Genomic DNA, 26,529 nt, shown 5'->3' on the forward strand with positions numbered 1-26,529 from the left:
GTGCATGTGCTCTCCCCCAAAAACATGGTAACATCACTACACTTGCCAGTGCCTGTAAATGAAATGCTACTAGTGGGCCCGCAGCACTGATTGTGCCACCCACATAGGTAGCCCCTTAACCATCTCTCAGGCCTGCCATTGCAATGCCTGTGTATGTAGTTTTACTGCCACTTCAACTTGGCATTTATAACTACTTGCCAAGCCTTAAACACCCCTTTTCCTACATGTGTCACCCCTAAGGTAGGCCCTGGGCAACCAATAGGGGAGGGTGCTATTTAAGTAAAAGGCAGGACATGTATTTATGTGATTTACATGTCCTGGTAGTAAAAAACTCTCCAAGTTGTTTTGTATTACTGTGAGACCTGCTTCTCTCATAGACTAATATTAGAACTGCCGGCATATACTTTTATTTGGTAGATTCTGATCTGGGAGTAGCCCTGTCATGTTTAGTATAGCCAGAACGTTAATAGAAAATCCTGCTTACTGGTGAAGTTTGATTTAATATTACAATTTTAAAAATGGCACTTTTAGAAAGTGGCATTTCTCTGCACTTACTGCCATCAGTGCCTTACAGCCCGGTCTCTAATCCAAGTCTGGTCTGTGCTGGTTGACAGCTTCCCTTGTGCATTCCACCCAGACAGCCATAAACACAAAGCACTCAGTTACATCTGCATACTGAGTGGGTCTCCCTTGGGAGGAAGGGCTCTCTCTTACATTTCAAAGGCCAGTGGCCTGCCCTCAAAAAACGGACTGATAACCCCCTGGTCCCCCTCAGAGATCCTGGCAGACAGGATTAGGCTGAAAGGGCAACTTGTACACTTCAAAACCACTCTTTAAAGTCTACCCCACTTCAAAGGCATTTCTGGGTATATAAACTGGATCTCGCACACCACCAAATCACTTTTGGACCTACACATGGACTCTGTCAGAGAGACCACCTGGCTCCCCAGAGGACTCATCTGGACTGCTTTGCTGAAGGACTGCTTCCCTGCTTGTTACCCTGCTGCTCCTGACTGCTGGAAGGACTCTGTCTTCCTCCAAAAGTTCTCTACAAGGGGTTGGATTGAGTTGGCATCCTGCTTCTGAAGTCTAAAGGCCAACAAAGACTTCACCCCTTCAGGAAATCCTCGTGCATCGGAAAATCGCCGCAACGCCTGCCTCACGGCTGGAAAATCACAACACCATTGACCGGAACAACGCAGCACCGGACCCGGAACTGAAAATCGATGCAGTGCCCACCTTGCGCCTGAAATTTAGCCACAACGCCTACTGGATCGACGCAGCACCTCCTTCTTCTACCAGCGCAACAAGGATTATCAATGCATCATCCCTGGGGGTCAAAATATCACTGCATCGCAATAAGGAACCAAGGCTGCGCTCCTGAAATTGGACACATCACCTTAAAGCGTGGAAAGAACTGGCTCATCGTCTGTGGCGCGCTAGAAAATCTGGGGCAACACCTTATTTCTCCACGCATCTCCTCCTCTGTGGCCCCTGTGCGTTGTTATTCTTGACGCATTCCAGGGACTGTGTAATACAAAGATACAACCATTGATTCCTAAGGATTGAGACTCTTTTAAACCTTTTAAAAGTGATATTTCAACTTTTGCTTTTTGGAAATTTTTTATTTTGACCTTCGGTTATTCAGATAAATATCTATTTTTCTAAACCTGTGTGGTGTATTTTTGTGTTGTTTTCTCCCTTGTTATTGTATGTGCTATTGCATAAATACTTTACACATTGCCTTCTAAATTAAGCCTGCCTGCTCCGCACCAAACTACCAGAGGATGCACAGGATAATTTGGATTGTGCTGTTATTTACCCTGACTAGGATTATGGTCCCTAGTTGGACATAAATTTCTAACAGCCAGGAATTAAAAATGAAGGCCAGGTCGATAAAAAAAGCATGGCAGAATCCTTCTTTGCGTTGGTCAATGATTAAGGTTGTTTCCAAGCGTTACACGAGATCGAGAAATGTCACACGTTAGCACGCTGCAACTTGCAAAAGTGAGCCGCAAGCAGTCTAGAAATTCGGCAGCACTGCTATCTAATACCGACCTTTAGCGATACCAAACTGTTGCCTCGTTCACTAAAGCTCATCGAACTGCACGTTTGTGAGTTTACAACACTCCCATCTTGAGCGTCGCCACTGTACACCTACCTACTGTTGCAGTTCCAGTGATCTGTGTCAACGATTTGGCTGGCTGTAAGCGCGGATCATTCAACACTTTACTCCCGGTGGGAGCGGCTCCGCGCCCGCCCATTTTTGACTTGATTGGCTACGTCCCCACGCTGCTCCGCTTGGGCGGCTATTCAGTAACCTGCGCGCCTACCAGTAGTACCGCCGACGGTTGATTGAAGGAAAGATGTCTTCACGCTACGATCGGGCGATCACTGTCTTCTCTCCAGATGGGCACCTGTTCCAGGTGGAATATGCGCAGGAAGCTGTTAAAAAGGGCTCCACCGCTGTGAGTTGCTTTCGCTTTTTTCCGTTGTGCGACTTTAATTGCAGGCGCGCGATCTGCGGTCGAGTGCATGAAGGACAGTCAACCAGGAGAGCAGTTGGCCTAACACCGGCTTAGCAATAACCGCTACGTCTCAGATTCTGCGTTTCACAACACCAACAATGCAGTTTTCCAAATGCCGAGTTTGGGTGGTAAACTTTTCATTATCGCTTTTCGGGACGCTCCACTCGTGCGTAGATGTCAGAAGTCGTTTCTTGAGAAGAGGATGGTCCTTTAGTTTCGTAGAGGTGGCTTGTGCATATGCAGGAAGAGCCGAGCCCTGGTTAGCTATGTCAATCCCTCAACAAGCATCTCATTAAATATGATAAAGTCACTTCAGAGTTCAAAAATGTGTGTTTCTATAACATGACCTTTGACATTAGTACGTCACATTATAGCACTGCACTGCGAAACATTTACCTAAGATGCAAAACACTTGTCCTGTAACCCTGTACGTGGCCCAGATTACAAGCATAAAAGGTCCTTGTACAACTCGCATTCTAAACTCTTATTTGGAAGTGCATTTATACTCGATCCTGAAGAAAAACTTTTGGAAAAATAAAATATTTGCTTAAAACCACACAATTTCGCCAGGTTTTCTGGTTTCAATCAGCACAAATCAGCCAGGAAATGGGTATCCTTTTGTCTTTTCTCTTCTTAAGGCTTTTATTTTTACCTCTTTGTTCATTTTTTTTTTTATATAGCGTGAACTTGATCATGTTTAACCCTGGCTTTTCATTTCAATAAATTGTGTGCTCTTGGGCAGTCAATTTTTCAATTTATTACTCTCTCCGTTTTTGGCAATGCTGGGAGTATTTAGAACCAAAATAAAAGTTGCTATTAACTGTGTGGTTAAAAAAAAATAAAAAAATAGACCTTGGGTGTCTTGACTGTACCTGGAGGGGATGGTAAAGGTTTGGATCTCTACATAGAAGCAGTGTCACAGTATGTTCGCAAAGATGCAAAATTGTGGTGAATGTGTAGCCTTTGCAGCTACTAGAAGTGTGCTGCATTTTCTGGTCTTCTGTTTTGCCAAACAGTTTGATCCCGGGCAACTCTTCCCTGTACCCCTTTCCACTTTTCTGACAATATGTCAGCACTGTGAAACTGGCTTAATGGAAGAAGTGAACACTGTGGCGATAACCCTCAGTTGAGGTCTCGGGCACGGTTTTTAGTCACTGCTTATCAGCAGATGGCTGGATTTGCATTGTGTACCAGTAGAGTTCTTATGTTTTCTGTACTAAGTCCATCATGTGTGTAGTTTACCTCGGACTGTATGTTGTACTTTCATTGCTTACCTAGTGTTTTTTATGTTCGCTGCGGGCGTTCCAGGGTGGCTCTGTTCTGCTTAAGTGTCAGTTGGGGAAGAGTTTCTCCGGAGTCATAGGTGCTGAATGTGGGCTCCAGTTTCTTTCCAGTGGACTTGTATTCAGCCAGCAGTTTTCGATTTCATCCTTATTTCCATATTAGCAATGAGGAACATTTGCCTATGGGAGTCCACTGTGGTCTCTGTTGTACTTTCTCCATATTGTGCCTCATTGGTTTTGCAGGGACGTTGTTTTGCGTTCCTGCCTCCTTCCTCCGGGCTGTGCTCCTCTTGGCTGCTGGTGCTTTGCCTGCTGTGTTCCTGTCTTCCTTCGGCTGTCTGTTGAGTGTACCCAGTTGTTTTTTGGCCTCATTGTACAGCTGCTGAAGAGCAATAGCAGCTGTGTGAGCCACAGCTGCTGCCTCTTGGATTTTACCCATCTCACATGTATCTTCTAACTGGCTGGGCAGTAGGTGTCTTGTGTTCTGCAACGGACCTGCCATTTTAGATTTAAGTTTGCCATTCGGAACCTGTTTGCCTCATTGCAGTCTGTGCTCATTGTGTAGCGGCCATCTTTGAGCATTTTCATTCTTTTGCATTGGACTACATGATCTGCTCAAAATGTGGACTTACCTGCCCTCTAAGATCCTCCTTCTTTGGTTGGCAGTTTTCTCCATATTTTGGGGAAGAAGGACGCCATACCGCCTTATTGTGTGTAAAAGGCCGCTTTATTGGAAACAGGTGCACTTACAACCATCAATTTACCCTTGGCCTATCGCCTCACAAAACTAATACCTCACTATACATCGAGTTATCCTATCATACCTCCCTCTCCCCTACACTCCCCTTCCCCCACCCATTCCATACCACATGGCCTCTTATTAACCTTTCATTGTACTGCATCGTTGCTAAAGTCCATTGTCATGTCCATAGTCTCCTGTTGCTTCGTACCCCCTGAGTGCACAATTCCGCAAAAACCCTTGAATGTCCGCGTCCTGCTGTCTGAGTTGTCCTGCGCTGTCCAGTCCTATTCCACCTGTCAATGCCTTGTCGGTTCTGCCGTCCTCCCCCCTGTTCTCATAGCCCTGTGCACTGTTGCAGTTTCCGCCACCAGAAAAAGGAGCCCCCTCCTTTTTCTCCCCCCACCCAAAACCATAGGAGGGTGTCCACAAAAAAGGTAATCTCACCGTTCGCCTAGCAGAGCTTTCAAAACTTCCCTCACCTGGAGCAGGTACAACTCCATACCCATGAAGGATAGGTGTACACCTTCGTCCCGAAAAAAACTCACGATCCTCAAAACGAAGATCCCCATGTTGCAACACCGAAATACCATAGGATTTACAAAAACCCTTCATCTCCTTATTAATCTTACGCCGAGCCTTCTCAATGGCCCTGGCTTGCGTGCTCCTCTCCAAATCCTACGTGGGACAAATGCCGTCCAATTTAAATGGCAACCGTACCGTTGCCTCAGTATTTCCAGCATGTCAGCCTTCATGTCCTTCAGCACATCCAAACCCGCCCTTTCAACCAAGTCGTTCTCTCCCAAATGGATCAACAAAACATCAGGGCAAGACCCCGCCCTTTTTCTAACTGTAAGGTCCGCAATAATTCCCCCTTTCCCGCACCAACGCACCCTATAACGCTCTATGTCCAACCCTAAATTAACCCCCATGGCTGTGCGCCCAGCTTGTCGTTGTGCCCACTTGACAAAGGAATGTCCGAAGAACCAAATGTAGAGGAAAGGCGTCTCTGGACCCGACACCGAACCTGCAGCAAGAGAAAAATACGTTAATATTAAACCCCCCCCCCCCAGAAGCATCTTCTGACCCCCCCTTGTGAACCTCTTCCTCTAACTCCTGCCACTGAGAGTCATCATCATCAAAATCCAACATAAGCCCTTCTGGGCTGCTGGCCAGAGAAACCAGCTCCTCAGGAAACCCCCCCCCCCCCCCCCTCCCCAAACGAACATGGCCCCACCCCACTACCCTCCCTCCCGCCCCCTGCACTCGTGCCTTCCATGGGGCTGTCTTCCCCAGAGGAACATATTTCACTACCCTGCCCCAACGCGCCCTGTTTCTTAGGTGGGGCCTACTCTGCCCCTGCCACACCTCCGACAGTTCAATAGGCGCCTGCCACGGCCCCCGATGAGACCCAGCCACTGCCCGCCCGCCAAACGGCTGCACCTTCCCTTTTCCCATCAAACTCACCTTCCTGGCTCCAGTAACGCGGCGTGGAGGCGAGCAAGCCATGACGGCTGCCGCCACACCGCTCGTTATTTTATTTGTTATGTAGCCAGCATGAATTAAGAACCACCTCCATCTACTGCCCTCCTTATCCTTTAACCGTCTCCAGCCCTGTGCCAACATTCCATGCATGCCACTGTAACCTCATGCATGTTGCCACGGGGCTGGATAACAATATCCATTATGTATAACATATCCCCTTTCTTTCCTAAATACAAATTCAAACAAAGCCTAAGAATACTTATCACATTTTCATGTTTACAACAGTATTATATTCTGGTGCAAAAGTTATATGCTTTACTTCATTACATAATCTTTAAACTTAACTGGCAACCTACATGTTCTGTGCTGTCTAGTCTCTTTTCCCATAACCTTGTCTATTCCTGCTACCACCTCCAATCCTTCATTTGCCACCCTTCTGTTCCACCCACAACCCAGTATATCTTTGTCGTCCATCATCATGAAACCCGAGCACTTAAACTCCTCTTTTTTTTTTTTTTCCCTCACTTGCGTTGATCTTGCATGCCCCTTCCCTGTTTGCAATACAAAGACACTCTCCTCTTGTTCCATTCTTTAACACCAGGTGCCAATCATGAACATCACTCGCCTCCAAGGGGTCCTAAACCTTATTAGAACCCTTGCCTCTTCTACCCAGTTTTATTTCCACCCAATCTCCCTTGGCTATCCTGCCACTTTCACTCCTTGCTTCTCTTGTTTTACCTCGCTCCTCCATCCACTGTGGAGTCATTCTTGTTTTGGGTTTTCTACCTGTCATTCTCCCAAAAGGAGTGTCCCCTGTCACACCATTCTCTGTAGTGTTGTATGCCCACACCATTTCTTCAACCGTTTCCCTCACCCCCGTACAGTTTTGCACCGCCATTTGTATTGAACCTTTCACCATACAATTCACTTGTTCCACCATTCCATTTCCCAGGGGGTTATACAATGACGCACACACATGTTTGATGCCATTTCCACCTAAGAACATTTTCATCTTGACCGATGTGAGTTGTGTCCCATTGTCCGTCACCAGAAGACCCGGGTTCCATTCACGCCTAAACACTTCTTTGAGAACTCTGATTACGCCTTCCATAGTTACATGCCTCACTAACTCCACTGTGACCCACCTTGAATTCACATCAGCCATCACCACAGCAAAACGCTCATTCTCATTCACGTAATCCATAGGCCCGATTATGTCCAAACACAGCTTCTTCCATGGACCTCTTTCTTCACTGATACACCCCATACCCTCACTAGTTACTTTCAATCTCTTCTCACTCTGCAATCCAGTCATTCACTCGTTGATCCATACCAGGCCACTAAAATTTCTCCTTTAATCTTCTTCTTCTTCTTTTTATTTTTTATTTTTTATAAGCGTCTGCCCTTGATGGCCTTCATGTCCCAACATTACTAATCTTGTCTTCACTCCATCGGGCAGTATTACCTGTCACCACACATAATTGAGTTTCCATCCTCCCCAATTGTCAATTCTTCATGCAATTTCACAAAAGGGCATGCCCTCACCTTTGATTCACTCTCTCACTTCCACCCTTCGTAAATGCTCCGCCTCACTTCCTGGAACACTCCATCCTTACTGACATCTATCTCCCATTCTTCTCGGGTAATAGCTTTAAAATCCCCTTCCAATGAGTCTTCCACCACAACACACACCACCTCATCATCAACTTGCTTACCCATAGTTTCGAAAGGTAACTTAGACATGCAGTCAGTTTGTGCATTTTTCCAGCCTGCCTCACAACGATATTCTTGAAGACGAGCTGCTAATCTTGCTATCCTTGCCGATACCTCGCTTGTTCCACCCGGTCTCAACTCTTTTAAAAGTGGTTTGTGATCAGTGCGTAACGTAAAATATGTACCCCACATAAGTGCGAAAATATTCCACACCCCACGCCGCAGCCAAAGCTTCCTTTTCAATTACTGCATAGTTTCCTTCAGTTTGACTTAAGGACCTGGATGCAAATGAAGCGGCTTCTCTGCCCCATTTTTGTACTGCGATAATATTGCTCCTAGCCCATGTGCATTTGTATCCACTGTAATCACTGTCCAGCATTTTGGCCCAAAAGGCGTCCGGATCTTTGCATTCACAATATCCTCCTTAATGCCCCTAAAGGCTTGCTCTTGTTTACTTCCCCACCAAAATTCTCTGCCCTTCCTCATTAACTCCCTTAATGGCTCACTCTTTTCTGCCAAATCATACAAAGACTTTGAATAATATTCTGCTAACCCCATAAAGGGCCTTAGTTGATCTTTCCCCACAGGTGTGGACGCTTCTCTTATTGACTTAACCAAATTCTCCTTGGGACTAACTCCTTGCCCTGAAATGGTATACCCCAACTACTCTATTTCCTCCACCAAAAACTGACATTTTCTCAAAGTCAACCCTTCCTCTGAAAATTTCCAGCAACCTCATCAAGTACTATTGTGCTCTTCCTTTGTAGCTCCATAAATTAGTATGTCATCCTGGAAAAAACCTTACACAGGGAACTCCCTCCAACAAGACTTTCGTCAACCGTTGGAAAGCACTCGAAGAAATACCAACCCAAATGGTAACCTTGTAAATTGAAACACCCCTTCCGTGGTTATAAAGGCAGTAAAAGTCTATGAACTTCATGCAACTTAATTTGGTGATATGCAGACTTTAGATCTAATCTGGTAAAGTACCTTGCTCCTTTCAACTGCAACACCATCTCTGAAATGTTAGGTAACAGAAAACTGTCCAACTTTATGGCCTCGTTCAAAGACCTGAGGTCCACACACAATCTTAAACGCTCATCACTCTTCTTCGTTATAACCACCAGCGATAACCACTCGGAGGCTTCCACTGGGGCTATTATGCTCTCCTCCTGCATTTCCTTTAGCATCTCTCTCACTTAACTCCTTATAGCTATTGGCACCCTACGCACACTGTCTCACAGGTACCTTTCCACTCTTTATTTTAATCTCATGCATATAACCCTTCAACATACTAATGCATTTTTGAGCCCGGATCCACCATCAACTCAGTTGCTTTTGGCCTGACAATTTCCGAACAGTCTTTACTCTCAGAGCAGAGCACCCTGTCTGGCACTGCCTCTACATCCTCAACGGATGCTACTTTACTACGTGACAAGTCTTTACACACTCTTGCTCAATGGCCCCTCCTACCACATTTACTGCAGTCTTTATCACGAGCAAAACACCCTCTAAAGTCAGCCACATAGGATAAACTCCCACATCTGTAACAACCTTTAAAATTTGGTTTGACATTATTTCTCTCTCTGTCACTGCTATACTTCTCTTTGTTACTCCCCTCCTTCGTTGACTTCATATGATTATCTTTTTTAGGTGTCGTGTTGTCTTCTTCACTGTGAGATGAATGTCTCTGTTCCAATTGCTGCATCTCCTTCATACATAGATCTGCCTCCTTGAGGACTTTAGCTATACCAATAGCCACCTGTAAAGTCTGATTCCTAGCTGCCCACAGCCTCTCCTGCAATCATTTGTTCCTATACTGAACATTCAGCTGATCTCTAATCATCTGGTCATTCATATACCCAAAATCACATTTCAACGCAAGTTCTCTGAAAAACGTGTTACAAACTGGTCAATTGATTCCTCTTCTTTCTGTGGTTGTGTATAGAACTTAGGTCTCTGCATGGCAATATTGACTTGTTTGCCAAAATATGTTTCCAATCTCTTCTTAGCTTCCAGATACGGATTTTCTATTCCCTTGCCATCTGCGCAGCTTGCTACTGGTAAATATTTAAAGATCTGTTGACCTTCCTTCCCTAACTCATTTATCAACAATGCCCTTTTTCTTGATGGCCTAAATTCTTGTCCATCTATGCTCTCCAAATAATTCTCAAAGTTCAAAATCCACTCCTCCCACTGAGTCTTTGGTGTTCCCGCCTGTTCTAAAAAAAAAAATTGAAGGTGAATTTATGCCTTGCACACTGCAACTCTCGCCTTCCATGTTGACCAACAGTGCCTGCACAACTTAGTTCAAATGGCACTACACCCAGCTGCTCCTAACTGCTTTCTCCTTGTTATAATAAGCTCCTTCTTTATCTTTTTACTAGTATTTTTTGTTATTTATAGGTGTGCGTGTCACCGTTGCAAACAGATAACACACATCTGGTGGTTTTTTTCCCTCTGTGACTGCTCCTTTATTTTTATACAGGTGTGCGTATCACCGTTGAAACGATGTAACATGCTACCAACGAAAACCATAAATCCATAAAATGGTGGCTGACACTCCAATGGGCCGTGTCACCTGACAAGGGAAGTCCACCTTAACTAAGATGGCGGCCGACGCTGAGGTGGGCCACATCACGTTATGGGTATCAACTCCTCACTGGCTCAGGACACACGGAAGACGTCTCCAACGGTCCCTGCTCTGAAAATCTCACCAACTTTCCGATGCTCCGATCACTTTCCCTCAGTACAGCCGGCAGATCTGCTTCAGTTTGCCGACACACATCAAAACCGCCAATCTTTTCTGCTCCGCCCCAACGACGTGATACGGCTTCACCTCTTTGCCACTGAATGCTCTGGGTCCAGATTCACTCTGCGCTTGGCTGGAGGACAGCTCGTCGCCACATTTGTTATGAAGAATCATTCATTCTCACAAGTAAAAAGTGTATTTTATTTGTTATATAGCCAGCATGAAGTAAGGACCACTTCCATCCACTGCCCTCCTTCTTATCCTTTAACCGTCTCCAGCCCCATGCCAACATTCCATGCATGCCACTGTGACCTCATGCATGTTGACACAAGGCTGGATAACAATATCCATTATAACAGTTTGTCAGTGTGTTTAACTGCAACACTGGGTTCCTGCTAGCCAGGACCCCAGTGCTTATGGCTTGTGGCCTACTTGTCAGTACGTTTCACTGTTTTTGTCATTATGCTTGACTGTGTCACTGGGATCCTGCTAACCAGGACCCCAGCGCTTATGCTCTCTCTGTTCCCAATTTGTCACTACATACTGGTAACCCAGTATTTCATCCCAAATTGGCATACGGGTGCCCTCTTGTAATTCCCTAGTATCTGGTACCTAGGTACTCGTACCCAGGGCATTGGGGTTCTAGGGGATCCCTATCGGCCGGATCCTTACTTTTGTCACCCATAGGGAGCCCATGCAAAGACTTCAGCTCCTGCAAGCAACTGCAACAGTTTCCAGGTCGTGCGTTCTCCAAGGACTGCCTGTCTTCAACCTGCACCCAAAGAACCGATGGAATCTCCAGTGGAGTGACTGAGTCACTTCCCTGCTTCAGCAGGCACCTCTCTGCAGCGACGACCGGGGGTGTGGGTCCCCTCTGCAGATGACGAGCGTGGATCCAGCAACACAGGTGGTGGATTAAAGTGACCCCGACAGTCCGAAGGTCCAGCTGTTCAACTTTGGTGGCGGTAAGAGCTCGCCTCCCCACGCAAGACAGTATCCCCGTGCACTGCGTGACTTGTAGTTGCTAAGGCTTGTGTGCGATCTTCCAAGAAGTTCTTCGTGCACCGCTTAGGCCTCCAGCACTCCATCCTGTGATGCACAGCTTCCTGAGTGGTTCTCCGGCGGCGTGGGATCCCTTTGTGTCATGTGGTGTGGGCCTTCATTTGCACCTTCTTTGTCCCCGTGCTGTGGGACTCCTGTGCACGCTTCCTGGTCTTGTGAGGGCTCTCTGAGTTGCTGAGAGCCCCCTCTGTCTTCCCCTCTTGGGTAGAGGCCACCAGGTCCCTCCTGGTCCCAGGCAGCGCCATCTAACCACGAGTTGTGCATTTGCCATGGCTTGTTGGCGGAATCCAGTAACGCAAACCAGACTGCAATCATCCATCTGGTGTGGGACATCTACACGAACCTGCATATGTCTTTTTGGGTGCATAACTGACTGTCTTCTCACCGGTGTGGTTCTTTTTTGCACCTTCTTCCGGGTTAGCCGGGGCTCCTGTTCTCTTTGGACTCTCCAGTGCTTCTTGGTATTGGTCCCCTTCTTTAACAGGTCTTCAGGTCCAGGAATCCATTGTTGGTGTCTTGCAGTCATTTCCGGTTCTTGCATAATCTTCTATCACCATGACTTGTGTGTTTCAGGAAATGTACTGTGATTTGCTTCTGTTTTCCTGGGCTCTGGGGTGGGTTCTGTAACTTACCTTTGGTGTTTTCGTGCACTCCCAGCGCCCCTATACCTACTACACTTGCCTAGTTGGGAAACCGACTTTCGCATTCCAATATTTTAGTATATGGTTTGCAAGCTATTGTGATTTTTCACTATTTGCACTGTTTTCTAACTGTTTACTTACCTGTTTTTGGATTCTGTTGTATATTACTTACCTCATAAGGGAGTATAGTATCTAAGGTATTTTGGCATTAGTGTCACCAAAATAAAGTACCTTTATTTTTGTAACACTGGATTTTTTCTTTCATGTGCGTGGCTTCTGCATGACTACATTAGTAGTGCAAGAGATTTGCCTGTCTCCTAGTTCACACTTTGTCTGCTCAGCTACCCCTAGACAGCCTGGCTTCTAGACACTGTCTACATTTCACTAATAAATGGTAACTGGGCCTGGTATACGGTGTAAGTACCTTTTGGTACCCTTTACATATCAGGCCAGCCTCCTTCACTTTCAGGCTGTTCGTAAGAGGGGTGAACCGTCCTTTAATTAAATAGTGTGGATGTTAAAGTAGATGCTTGCACCATTTATTTGTCCAAAAAGCTTCTCTCTCTTCACACCAGTTCTTTTTCAGGTAGTGATAGTGATATTAACAGCGTGTGTGGTAATGTTAAGGGAACTTAGTGTGGTATCACCATTGGTAAAATGTCCCTCAACATAATGGCTTACTCTGGTGCTCCCATCACAAAATTATCTGATGTATCTTTTATCAGCATTGAAATGAAGAAGTTACCCTTCAAGACCCTGATGTGCAGCCCAAGGCTTTTGGGGAGCAAGGTATTGATTTGTTGGGGTACTTCCTTGAGTTAGTCACACGTCTTCAGAGTTCATCGGTTACCAAGGTTTACGTTGCTTTGAAACTGTAGGAACTTGGTTTGGTGGCGAGATTTGGTGAAGTTGTATTTTATGTTATTTCCTCACTCCTAACACCTGTGTTGATACTTAACACATTATTGGCTATTTTATGAGACTTGGGTATCTACTATCTGATGTCTCTTTCTCTAGTTGTATTGACCAATGGGTCTACCGCAGATTCTGCTTAAGTGAAAGCTACCGCTGAAGTTCTTCAGAAATTTCCAGACATTTTTGGTAACAGCATTGGTTCCATCAAAAAAATGTAAGCATAAAATTAAGCTTATATCTAACGCAGTACCAGTGGTTCACAAAGTCAGACCGGTCTTGTTAATGGTTGAGGATGATCTTAACAAAAAAACCAAAAAAAAAATGCTAAAGAAATTGGTATTTGACGTGCCAAAGAAATCTGGAGGAATTTGCTTGTGTGCAGATCTTTGCACCATAAGCAAGTATATTTTGCTGGATTGTCATCCGCTCCCAAAGGTACATGAATTGTTAGCCAGGGTGGGACAGGCCGGATTCTTTATGCTCGTTGATTTATTGTCATCTTATCACCAAATTCCCTTAGCGGAGGAGTCTCAGAATGTGACCACCTTTGTAACACCTTTCGGTGCATTTAAATTCCGACATCTTCCTTTTGATCTAGCTTCTGCTGCCATTATTTTTTAGAGATTCATCAACATTATCCTGGAGGTTGATACCAGCATGCAGGCCTTCTAAGATAATATTTAGATTTTTGCTGAAAATGTTTAGAAATGCAATAGAACTTTAGAAAGGGTCTTGTAAATTTTCAAGTATGCATCAATCACTTTTGAGGAGTGATAAGTGTAGGTTTTTGATACAAGACTGGATTACATTGGCCATCACATCACAATTGAGGAGATCAAATCTATATTTTCCCACATGGAGGCTATTCAGGATGCTCTTCCTCCCAAAGTAAAATATACCCTTTGGTCTTTTTGTGGGCTAAGTGAGTACTGCTCTAGGTTTATAGAGGGCTGTGTGTTTATTGTTCAACCTTTGCGCAGTTTACTTTTAAAAAGGTGTGAAGTTTGTCTGGAATGAAGCCGCTGGTAATGCTTTTTCAAAAATCAAAACATTGATCACTTCTGCTCCTTGCTTATTTTGATTCAGAGTAAAAAAAAAAGATTAGCAACTATGGAAGCCAGTCAAATAGGTTTGGGGGGTCAGTTCTTTCACTGTGGATGAATTGTAAGGAAGAGGTTTTGGGTTTTGCATCCCGCTGCTTAAAACAGAGTGAGACTAACAACCGTATGATAGAGCGAGAGATAATTGTGTGTTGCTGGGCTGTCAGAAATGTAGATTTTCTTTTTTGTGGGTTATGCCTTTAATTTACTTATTGAATAGTACTGGCAATGTCGAGGCCTCTTTGAGGTTAGTTAGATTGTTGGCACGTCTCAAGGAATTTTCGTTTACCATCAAATATATCCCAGGAAGTAGAAACAGCAAGGCTGATTGTTTAGGATGCCTATGGAGTCTGATACCACGACTGATCAACAGGAGTATGCTGAGTGTGTGGTGGCTTTAGAGGAAGACGACTAAACAATTTCTAGAGCAGAGTGGTTGCAAGTGGTAGAATCAGATCAAGAGTTGAAGACCGTGATTTACTTTATCATGAATGTATGGCCTTGAGGATTTTGGACACCAGAGTTAAACTATTGCTGAAGTTTCTGAAGCATTATGTATTGGTAATGGTTGTCCAGTGCATCCGGATTTGTGCATTCTCCTGACTGCTATTCGTGTGATGCTGATTAGTTTAGCACAAAAGGTACATTTCGACATCAGTGGTACTTGTAATAATCTAAAATGGTACTACTGGTAGTCTTCGATGGATACCCAAATGGTTAAATGGATTAATTCTTGTAACGTGTGCCCTCATTCATTGGAGCACTTTCAAATCTCCTTTTCATTTTGTTTCTTTACCAGAAAATCCTTGGGATAAGGTTGCCCTAGATTTTGCGGGACCTTTTGACATGTTGCCTTCTTATTGGTTTTGGTGGATTATTTTTCAAAGTGGCTTTATTTGAGTTTGCTGCAGATCCGCTTAACCTCACTGAGATTACATTTTTGAAGAGGATTTTTCAGATAGAGGGTGGTCCCTCAGTCCTGGCCACGAATAAAAGGACACATTTTAACTCTGTCGATAAAACAGTTAATTGATTTGCACTTTTGTATTTATCTCCCTCTAATAGTCTGGTGGAAAGAATGAATAGGTTTTTGAAGGAGTTCAAACTACTTTGACTCGTTGATGTGGAGGATTTCCAGCAGGCCACCATCCCTGTGATAGTGGCCATTCCCAATGGGATCGCAAATAGCGACCTACCTTATGAATATTGATGAGGTAGGTCATTTACTACCCCTTTGGGAATTGCAAACCGTGTATTTTACACTGCTATACGTTTTGTTTTGCGGCTCGGAAATTACGGTTCCCAAACGGAACACAAATTACGAGTCCCAAAACAGTTGTACATCTGGCCCTCAGTGAAATACAATATTTGTCTAGGAAAACAGTCTGAGGCAAGTTCATGTGTAAAGCTCATGATAGTTAGGTCGCGTAGACTATTCAAAGCACTAATCTTACAAGTCTGGTAACAGTTTTCTGATATATATATATATATATATATATATATATATATATATATATATATATATATATATATATATATATATTTATTTTGTTAGGTCTGCACACACAATAGAGAGCTTAGGTGTCCCTGGATGGGCCATCACTGGCAGGTTGTCAGGGCAGTGTTGGGCACAGCCCCACTTAAACTTGATTAGGCTGTGTCCTATCTTCACACAAAGGACTACAAACATTAAATAGTCTGGGGCCAGGACAAGGAGGGCAGGGCACCTGTGCATTACAAAGGCAAGCCTCTAGAAACTTCTCCCACTTCCTGGCAGAACAGGGTATAAAATTTCGACCTTGAACACCACTCCTCAGTACACTTCTGGACCTCTGGATACTCTGCCAGGAAGGACTGCTGTGCTGCTGAAAGAACTGACATTCTGCTGGACTACTGCTCTGAATGACGACTGACCTGCTGTGCTGACTTGCTGCCCTCATGCCTGGGTGAGAAGGACCGGACCTGCATTTTGTTGAACCCAGAACCAGCAGAGTGACTCGAAGGGCTAGTTGGCTGGCCTCCGGACTTCAACCTCAGGGACAAAAGGATCCCACCACCTTAAACCCAGCACATAGACTCGGCCATCTGTGAGTCTACCCTGCCAAGCAGTGACCCTCCAGTCCTGGACCCTTGTAAGTGGGCCTATGGTATTTTTTAAGCCTCTGAGGATCCCACCGAACTGATGTATCCTCTCTGCCATGCGCCCCAATCCCGAGCAGAACCGATGCATTGCTGCCACTGCATGAATCTTCTCCGTTATAAAGACCCACATCGCAGGCTGCTGCAACAGACCTCTTTTGCGCAGGCTCTTGCATCCCTCTTTGACAGCAGCCTCAACAACGACACAGGACTCAACATCATAGCCTTTCAGCTCCTAGGAATCGACTCATTGCCCCAACTGCGCAAAACGTCATTGGCACTGGACTTCACATCGGCAGCACTCAATGATTGGTTGCTTGTTAATGAGGCCCTCACACCACAGTCTTGCCGCATCTTGGAACCGACGCATAGGTTTGGCTACATGATGAATTTACGTCGTGGAATCTCGCAACTCTCTGCAAACCACGATTTAACATACTCTGTTCAGCAGGCCTAACTTGGTCCCTGAAGCCGACTCGCACTCCATCACAGTGTGCCTGAACATGTGACTTTTTCCCAGTCTGGCGTGATCAGGTGTCCACAAGCTTGCGCTGTATGCCTTTTGGCACCATTTTCACTGAAATCTTTAAACTTTCATATCTCCGGTCCCACTGATTAGAATTTTATCATTTTTAGGTCGTTTTAGTTATAAAAAATTAATGTTTTTCTAATCTGGTGTGGTTTCGTTTTTGTGTGGTGCTTGCACTCTTACTGTTTGAAGTGTTGTACAAATACTTTACACATTGGCTCTAAACTAAGCCTGACTGCTCTCTCCCAAGCTACCAGAGAGTTGAGCACAATTTAATTTAGGGTTGACTTGTGCCTCACCCTGACAAGGGTTGTGGTTAGTGCTTGATAAGGTCTCATACTCCAGTTAACCAACATCTCAATTTCTTACACCTATACTCTGATCGAATCCCCGCTTCCAGTATTTCTGATTTTTAAGGTATTTATTTTAAACCTCTGGATAGACTGAAAGCATACCAGAATTTCTAGAACTCTAAGAATGGACCCTCCGAGTTGTCTTCGCATTCATTTTCTCACATTTTAATTTATTTAACTTGAGTTGGGTAGTTAGGGCCCGGTGGTCAAACTGCTGTGAGGAATTGCTCAACAGTGCATGATTCGAGGTCTGATGGATTATCAATCTTTAGTATGACTTGTGTGAAAAAGAAGGTAGAATGTGGTTGAATAGGCGTTGCAGTGGTTTTGCCTTAGGGAACTGTGGCGGTGGTGGGGATGGAGCTGAGGTGAAAATGTTTGGCAACATGAGGCCTCTATTAGAAAGGAATGGGGCAATTCACTACATTTCACTGCTAGATTCTCACATGTTTTCCTGTCTCTTCTGTAATCTGAATTTATTTAACTCTATCAAAGACAGCGGCGAGGCCTCGTAATAGATGTGCAGCAACACCATTTGAGACAACCGGAATCTCCTTGTGAATCAGTGTGGCTTCTGCTCAACAGTCAAGGCGGACTCTGGTTTGATAGTTGCAGAGAATGTGGATTGCTTCTTTAAAGGAGTGCAGATCTTACCATGCTGTTGCCTAATAAAGGTTCTTTAACTATAGACCTAGTAGGAGCTATCAGTTTGGTTGCTACCTGTTTTCTTTAAAATAGGTTTATACAAGGTGTTAAAGTTTTTCAGAATAGTCTCCATTCCAATGAGCTGTTGATGACTCTGGCTGGAATGTCGGTTGAACTATTACTGAGGTTGCCATTGAATATGTGCAGAGTATGCTGGCACGCCTGGTACTTAGTAAGTAAACTTACAAGGGGACGAGTATAGGCCGATGAACCTTTTGGATCGCATGGGTTATCCCACCTGTGTAGTAATAGATGAACATCCATTATCATGTAAGCAATCAATAACCACTAAGAGAATCATTAAGCATGAGACAATTATATAATCATTTTATGAATAACCACAACTCAATTATACGTTTTATCAATTTTATTTCCCTATTATTTGCAATACTAAGTCATCAGGTTAGATCAAACTTTATTCAATCAGTTCAGAATTAGCTCATTAGTGACCACCAATAACATAATCTAATTAGAATTTGACAAAACATATACTCTAATGCCTCAGCATAAGTTAACAAAGATTAATATATCGGCATTAATAGCAGAGTTCAGCAATCAGTTCGTCAATCATTTGTCACTGTCAGCGTCCCCTAAATGTACCTTACCTAACCCAAATTAGCATTAGCATGTGAGTCTTCATGCAAAAACAATTTAAAACATGAATTTAGAAAACAGCTAGCTAAAAAAAAAACTATTCAAACAGCGCAGTTGGTACCTAGAAGGAAAAGCACAAAAGGTTGTCACATTGTCCTAGCTACCTATCCACAGAATGGATCAGCACAAAGTCAGTGTTAGTCTTCAGGTCATCAATCGATCAGCAACGCATCAGGCGCTCAAGAGAATGAGCTCAATGACACAATCTCGAATCGTGTCTTCTGACATCATCAATTCACCCCTTGCATCTGAAGTTTTTACCCCTTGTCATTACTTTTTATTAAGGTTTTCCAGTCCATCTCCCTAATTCCTAATTGGTTAGTCAATCACCAGTTATTACCCTAACCAATAACTTTAATTTTACAAATCAATGAATTCTAATATTACGCCGCTCTCAGTTCGTTGATTGGTTCACTGTATGAAGTCTTCATCATCCGGCTCATCAGGTATTGAAAATGTTGCATCTTCTTCTCCAGTCAGTGCTTCTGTTGTTCAAGTCCTGGGAAAGTACATCGAGTCTGTCTGACACCAAAATTGTTACATACTCTAGTCCCTCATCTCCTGTTCGTCGGTACATTGCAGAAAATTTAAGGTAAACAGATTTTATTAACATATGCAGTTCATGGACAGTTCAACGCACCAGCTTCTCAGTAGTGCGCTAGAAATTCAGCCTCTGTAAGAAGCCTGGCAACTAGGCCACAACTCTGGCTACGTTAACTCTACAATATATTGCCAAAAAAATAGGTTATACATCTTAATATGACATACTACTACATTATTTTTACTCTTTCCATTATTTCACACATTTTTAATAATTTTGGTACAAGTTCATATAAACTGGCTGTCACTCTCCATGGGCACATTTTCAAACGTGCACATTAATTTCTCTGTTTAATTTTCTTGTTAATCAAAACACATAAACATTCATTAATAATTTCTAATTAGCATATCTTCTTCAACAGTCCCTCCTCTGATGACTAAATAGGTCATCACACCATTCTTTATCCCATTTCACAATTCGGTTTCTGCTGTATTCTGTCTCCTCCTCAAGTCTTCTCTATAGATTCTTTCCCTGTTTCGTTCTTCCCTCCTCCAGTTATTTTTAGACCTTTTTCAATGTAATCTTTTGACACAATTTATATGAACCCAATAATCCTAATATGCAAGCAATCACAATTAATATTCTCTGTATGATTTTTTAATAATACTCCATTCCAAATTTGACTAAGCCAATTTCCCACTGAAGTAAATCCCTTTCCAACCTTTTCCCCACACCTGGTTCTTTCAATTCCTTTAAATCCTTACTTGAGTTAGTCAGGTTAGTGAGTAAGTCTCTTATCTCCTTACTATTGTTATGAATGTAAGAATAACAATGCCTAGAATTAATCATCTTATAGACTTAGCCGTCTTTCGCTAAAAGAATGTCTAAAGCAAGCCTATTTTGAAGCGTCATAGCTCCATCCGTGGCTAATTCAGTATCTATCAGGAGTATTGCTCCTGTAAAATTTGTCAGCATGTTATCCACAAAAGTAGACAACTTTCGTATCTTGATTGAATTGAGGATGACTGAAGGAATCACTGCACCAAAGGTATCTCCCACCACTGCAGAAGAGGTTTCCCTTCTTTGTCGCTTATGATATCATTCAGTCAATTTTGGAAACTTCTTGAAGTCGTCTATCTGGTAAAGCTTTGGGAATACTATCCCCAAATAACATGTCCCATACCATCCTCTTGGAAGATGGTTATAAGCATTTAATTCACAAATATAATAAATCCCAGGAATCACAGGGTCCTGACCATTCAGTATAAAAGTCCACTTACTCTGGATCAAAAACACATGCCTTCATTCACATCCTACAAATAGTGTCAGTGCGTGATTTTGGCCTGTATATGCAAAGCTTCCCTACATGTAATGCATCTAATGCTAATTTCCTGTGTGTTTTAATAGCAGTGTAAGCATAATCATTCTTGTAAGTTCTTTTCTTTAACCCTTTTTCTACTTTTTCTTTTAATGCCTTTCTTATATCATCAGTATGCCCTATCAAGCTCTTTTCTAACGGTGTAAGCAAGCACGTTAGGTTGTTCCCATGCGCGTAGGCTGTTCCAAATGTTAGTGTGGGCTCAAAGAATCCTCTAACTAGTACTATATCATGCTCTCTAGCAACTTTATTCAAATATCTAATAATAGGAACAAATGAAAACACAACATCATGATTTGATTAAAAAATACTGTATGTACTCTTGGTTATAGAACCTTGTAGTAGCAAACTACATACAGCTTATTCCATATGTTAATGGTAGGCTGTGGTACGTAACTCCTTCCTCTACTGACGAAGGAATTTGCGTACACACAAGACAATCCCTTGCATCCTTTGTTTCAACATACTCATTCAAAAGCGATAGAAGACATTAGAAGAAAGCTCTCCTTGAGCATTAGTATAGTCATGCAAGTACTTCTCATATAAGTTAAACTTCTCCAAAGCCGTTAGTGTAGAAGTTTCAGGAGCAGAAGTATGATCAGCTCTTTTCGTATCAAACACAGACATTCACACAATCACAATAAACAAGATTCCACAAATAATTGCCTATCCAGCACTCATGTATCTACAGCGTCTAGCATTTCTACCTTGATTATTTAGCTCAGCCATGATCTATAAAGAATCGGAAAGCAGAAATAGCTCTCTTATAAAGTGCAGTAAAAAATCAAAAATAAGGAAAAAATTCTTCTCTCACAGTTCAGTTTCACATCCAGGAACCCTTTTTCCTTGTCAAAATCTATTAGCAGCTTGTCACATCCGGTTTTATGTCAATTCAGGTTATCAATGCCTCTTCCAGTTTATTTTCAGCAGCCTCTTTTAAGCTTTTCAGATTAGCTCAGCAAATCAGCTCTCTGTTCCCCTTCAGGTTACATCAAAGTTCTGACTCAGAACTTCTGTATCAAAACAAAAGGACATAAACTTGTGTTGCCATTCATTAGTAGTTTCATACACCCATTCAGGACCTGCGTACTGTCGACTTGCTATTCTCTTTCTTTTCAACCTTCGATCGCCACTTATTTCTCCTTCACTTAATTCTTCTTTTCTTGTGGTATCTACTTCTTCCTCTGTTTCATATAAGACCAATTCTTTTCTTCTCTACTTTCGACTCAGGCCAGGTATCTCCTTTTCTCGATCCTTCTGTCAGTATTCTTCTCAGGATTGGACTCTTCTCCTTCTCTTTCTCGATGGTGTTTTCGCTTGATGGACCTGCAATGGGCTCAGGAGGTGTCGGATCACCTTGACTTTGATCTGTCTCAACTCTTTCCCCCTCTTGGTCTGGCACTTGCTCTGTCTGCTTTTCAGCACCGTCTGCTTCTGGAAGAACCTCTGCTGAGCTTGGCTCTCCTGCTGTATCCGTTGAGATGGATTCTTATTTATGCTTGTTTAATTCTTCACCTTTGTCTCTTACAGGGGTAATAGAACTATCTTCCACCAGCTCTGGTTCAACGTCAGGCTCTCTTGGCTCCTTTTCTGGTTCAGGCGCGGCAACCTGTTTCGCTGTTGTTGGTGCTCTTAACAACGCTTCTTCATGATCCTGTGGAGATACCACTCTCTTGGTATGGCTTGTGTGTATCCAGTTTGGAAGTCCTGCACACTTCACAGCTGTCGTGGTTGTTAGGACCACCTGGTAAGGTCCTCTCCAACGTGGCTCTTAACACGTCTTGCACACGTTTCCAGACAACGACCTAGTCACCGGCTTTCAGATTGTGCCCTGGATCGTGGATGGGTGGCAGAGTGGTGGCCTGCACCTGCTGAGAGAAAGAGTGAACCACATCAGCCAGACCCTTGCAGTAGTCCAACACTGTATCATCTGTAATATTCACAAGTGCATTTGTTGGAACTGCTGGTAATCTCATTGCTCTGCCCATGAGAATCTTGTGGGGCGAGAGCCCTGTCTTCCTGTCGGATGTATTTCTCATCGACATCAACACCAAAGGCAATGCATCTGGCCATTTCAGATTTGTAGCTGCACACATCTTGGCAATTCTTGATTTCAGGGTACCATTCATTTGTTCCACTAGTCCTGATGCTTCAGGGCGGTAACTACAATGCAACTTCTGCTCAATGTTTAGTGCTGCACATAAGAGTTTAATCACCTCGTTATTGAAGTGAGTTCCCCTATCCGATTCTAAAGAGATCGGAAACCCGAAAGGTGGTACTAAGTCCCTAAGTAACAACTTTGCTACTGTGAGACTGTCCTTCTTTCTTGTGGGGTATGCTTCAGTCCAGTAACTAAAAACACACACAATCACCAACACATACTTCATCCTCCACACTGGCTTTTCAATGAAATCCAATTGCATTCTGCTGCATGGACCTCCTGCTCTTCCAATGTGGCTCAAGTTCACCACTGTCCCTTTCCCCACAGTTAGATGCTGACAAATTATACAGCAATGACATACTGCCTCTGCTGCCTGCCTAAACTAAGGATTGAACCAGTCAATCTTGAACAAATGGACCATTGCATCCCTCCCAATATGTGCCTGACCATGATAATAACTGGCCATTTGTGACAAACTATTGGGCAGAACAATCTGACCCTCCTCAGAAACCCAAATCATCAGGACGTTGGACACATTTTAATTTGGACCAGAATCGTTTCTCTTCTTTGTCAACATTATCTTGCAATGTTTTTAACTCTTCCAAAGTATCAATCACTTTCAATGCAAAGTTTGTGCATGGGTTATTTTCTTCTGACATAAGTTCCCACTTGTCTTTGAACGATATACAGTTCAATGCGCAAAATCTTGCGACTTGATCTGCATATCCATTTCCTAGTGAGATGTAGCCTTGTGTCTTTTGATGTGCACAGCATTTTACCATGGCAATTTCTTCAGGTAACTGTATTGCATATAGCAATTCTTGCATTCTGTCGCCATTACCTACTGGAGAACCAGTAGTGGTCAGGAAACCTCTTTGTGACCAAAATTGTGAACAATTCCAAATCCATATTGGTTGTCAGTATAGATTGTGACTCTCAGTCTCGCAGATACATGGCACGCTCTAGTAAGAGCTACCAATTCTGCCACTTGTGCAGAATATACACCTCGAAGCCAGGAAGCTTCTAATGTACCTGTGATTGTGCATACAGGATATCCTGCTCTCAATGTCCCTTTACCATCTCTGAGACATGAGCCATCAACAAAGGCAATTTGGTCATTTTCTTCCAATCGTGTATCTCTGATATCTGGCCTTGGTTTTGTACTTAGCTCAGTTACCCTGAGACAATCCTGCTCGATGTCTTCCTCTTTTTCAATCTCAGCAGTATCACTCGGAAGTAATGTTGCTGGGTTCAGCACTGTACGTCTTTTCAATGTTACATTTGGAGCACCTAGAATGCTCATCTTGTACCTTGTCAATCTGGCACCAGTTAAATACTGTGTTTTCGTTCTTGTCGGTAAGATGTCAACAGAGTGAGGAACCATCACTGTTAGAGGTATCACATCACTACTCCCTCACATTGCGAAAGGCCTTGACCAACTGCGGCAACGGCACGCAAACAACCTGTTAAGGCTGCTGCGACTGGGTCCAAGGGAGCTGAAAAAGAGGCTGCTGGGCGATAAGCATCTCCATGGACCTGTTTCAAGACAGACCGAGAACAAGCATCACGTTCATGACAAAACAATGTGAATGGCTTTGTGTAATCAGGCATTCCCAACGCTGGAGCGCCGCACAAACTCTCTCTTAACACTTAATGCTTTCATCTGGTCCTGATCTAGTGTAATGGGATCTGTAACCTCCTTATGTGTCAGCCGCTGCAATGGTTTGGCAATCATAGCAAAATTTGGAATCCACTGACAACAATAACCTTCCATTCCCAGAAACATTCCGACATCTCTCTGTGAAGTCAGAGGACTTCTCTGCAGTATCCTTGTAATCCTTTCTCTGGAAATTCTCCTGGACTCTTTCTCAGTTTGGTGTCCTAGGTATTTCACTGACTTCTGACAATACTCCAATTTCTAAGGTGATACTTTGTGTCCAAATTTCCCCAAATGATTTAACAGGGCAGTCGAGTCGTACTTGCACTTGTTCCTTGTCTTCGACGCAATTAGCAAATCATCAATGTACTACACTAGAGTCGATTGGTTCAGTAGTTCCAATGACTCCAAGTTCTTTTTCACAATCTGATTGAACAGAGACGGTGACTCCGTGTACCCTTGAGGAAGCCTGTACCAGCTGTAGACTCTGTCTAGGAATTTGAAACAAAAAATAAACTGACTATCTTCATGGAGAGGCACAGAAAAGAAATCTGAAACATTACTCCTGGGTTCGGCACTACAGGACAACACTTGACCACCATATCATTTACTTTTCGCAAATCCTGCACAATGCGAACTCTCCCACACGGCTTCTTTAGGCCCATTATCGGTGAATTACATGGACTGCTTAACACTTCTTTCAAAACCCTTTGTTTCAGAAAATCTCCAATTATCTGCGCCACTTTCATCAGAACATCCTGTGTCATGTTATACTGTGGAAGCTGCGGAAACACTACATTTGGCTTCAAAGTGATCTTAATCGGTTGCACTCCCTTGATTAAACCCACTTCTTTACCTGTCAGGTCCCACACGTTTTCCTGTACTGTCCCATGCAAATCTGCATGCAAATCTTTCATAGTAAACATCGACAAAACTCAATCAATGGGACTCTTCATTAATGTTTTCAGTCTCCGTTTCAGGAGTTCGTTCTTCTTCATCATCACTATTCGTCTGAACCTCTATTCCATTAGTTGAACAACTAATTAAACATCTGGTTTTGCACAATAAAGTACCTTCCCAGTAGAGACACTGGACTTGAGTCACAGACTACAAACTTCTGTATGTAGTCCCTGGAAGTTGCCAATCTCAACCTGTACTGGATCTGTGATCGGATTTATTAGCTGTCTGTTTGCTACTCCCACAACCTGAACTGTCCTACCTGAAAGAGGTAAGTTCAGAACTTCTGCACTTCTCACTGTAGAGTGTGTAGCTCCTGTGTCTACTAGAAATGAGACCCTATGACCCATCACCTTTACTTTTAAAAAGGGTCCTCTCTGATCTACCTCTGGGGATGCTGCAAGCATACATGGCTCCTCATCCGAACTCCCACACATCCATTCGTCGTTTATTCCATTCTCACTATGTAATAGGAATTGGTGCACTGTGTCACTACTTCGGTCTTGTCTATGACCTGTGACCTGCTGAGTAAGCATCACCTGTTGATGTTCCATCGGGGCTTGAGGTATTTTCATTTGCTGTCTAGGTACCATAAGAACCTGCTGCTGCATTGGTTGCAACTGTGTCACTTTTGCACGCGGCAGTTGCACCTGCTGCATGGGTTGAAAATGTTGCACTTGATTCTGAAATTCGGGTTAAGTCCACTCATTCTAGGGACACAGTTTGAAATGTATTGACATCACCACTTTGCTTAACAACACCATCCTGCACCATCAACGGACACTCCCGCTTCCAGTGTCCCACGTTTCCACACAGATGACACGGTAACATCTTTTTCATCCCTTGCACATCATTCTGAACCACTACATTACTGAAATCCGGACCACGATTCATATTGGCCCCACGACACCTACCTCTCAATTGAGGATGTAACACGACATCTACTGCTGTCTTGCACTCAACCCTCAAATTAGCTGGGACCACTAACTCCAATAGAGTACTCAGGTCTTCCCACAGACATTTTGAAAGCTTCACAAATCTATCTGTCTGCTAGTACCACTCAACTGGTTTCTCCCTCAATTTTGAATAATCATTTGTGAATGACAGAATATCACTCCTGTGCCAGGGTACATGAACAAATTGCCCTCCTGGATTTTCCCTCATTGTTAAAAAATTTACTGAGCACTCTCAGACCCTTCTTGTGAATCTTGTTTCCGTTTATCCTTCTTCTGTGCCT

The 26,529-nt window shown here is 43.5% G+C and overlaps 1 protein-coding gene across 1 annotated transcript in view; it reads left to right on the forward strand.

Moving 5' to 3' along the window:
* The first annotated feature begins 2,302 nt into the window (after positions 1 to 2,302).
* The window catches only part of PSMA8 (proteasome 20S subunit alpha 8), a 359,192-nt gene continuing 334,965 nt past the window's right edge, over positions 2,303 to 26,529 (forward strand). The window contains exon 1 of the mRNA XM_069218890.1: positions 2,303 to 2,468. Coding sequence (XP_069074991.1) covers positions 2,367 to 2,468 — 102 coding nt within the window. The 5' untranslated portion in view covers positions 2,303 to 2,366. The remainder of the gene's footprint in view (positions 2,469 to 26,529) is intronic.

The sequence above is a fragment of the Pleurodeles waltl genome, chromosome 2_2 (assembly GCF_031143425.1).
Source record: "Pleurodeles waltl isolate 20211129_DDA chromosome 2_2, aPleWal1.hap1.20221129, whole genome shotgun sequence".
Classification (NCBI taxonomy): Eukaryota; Metazoa; Chordata; class Amphibia; order Caudata; family Salamandridae; genus Pleurodeles; species Pleurodeles waltl.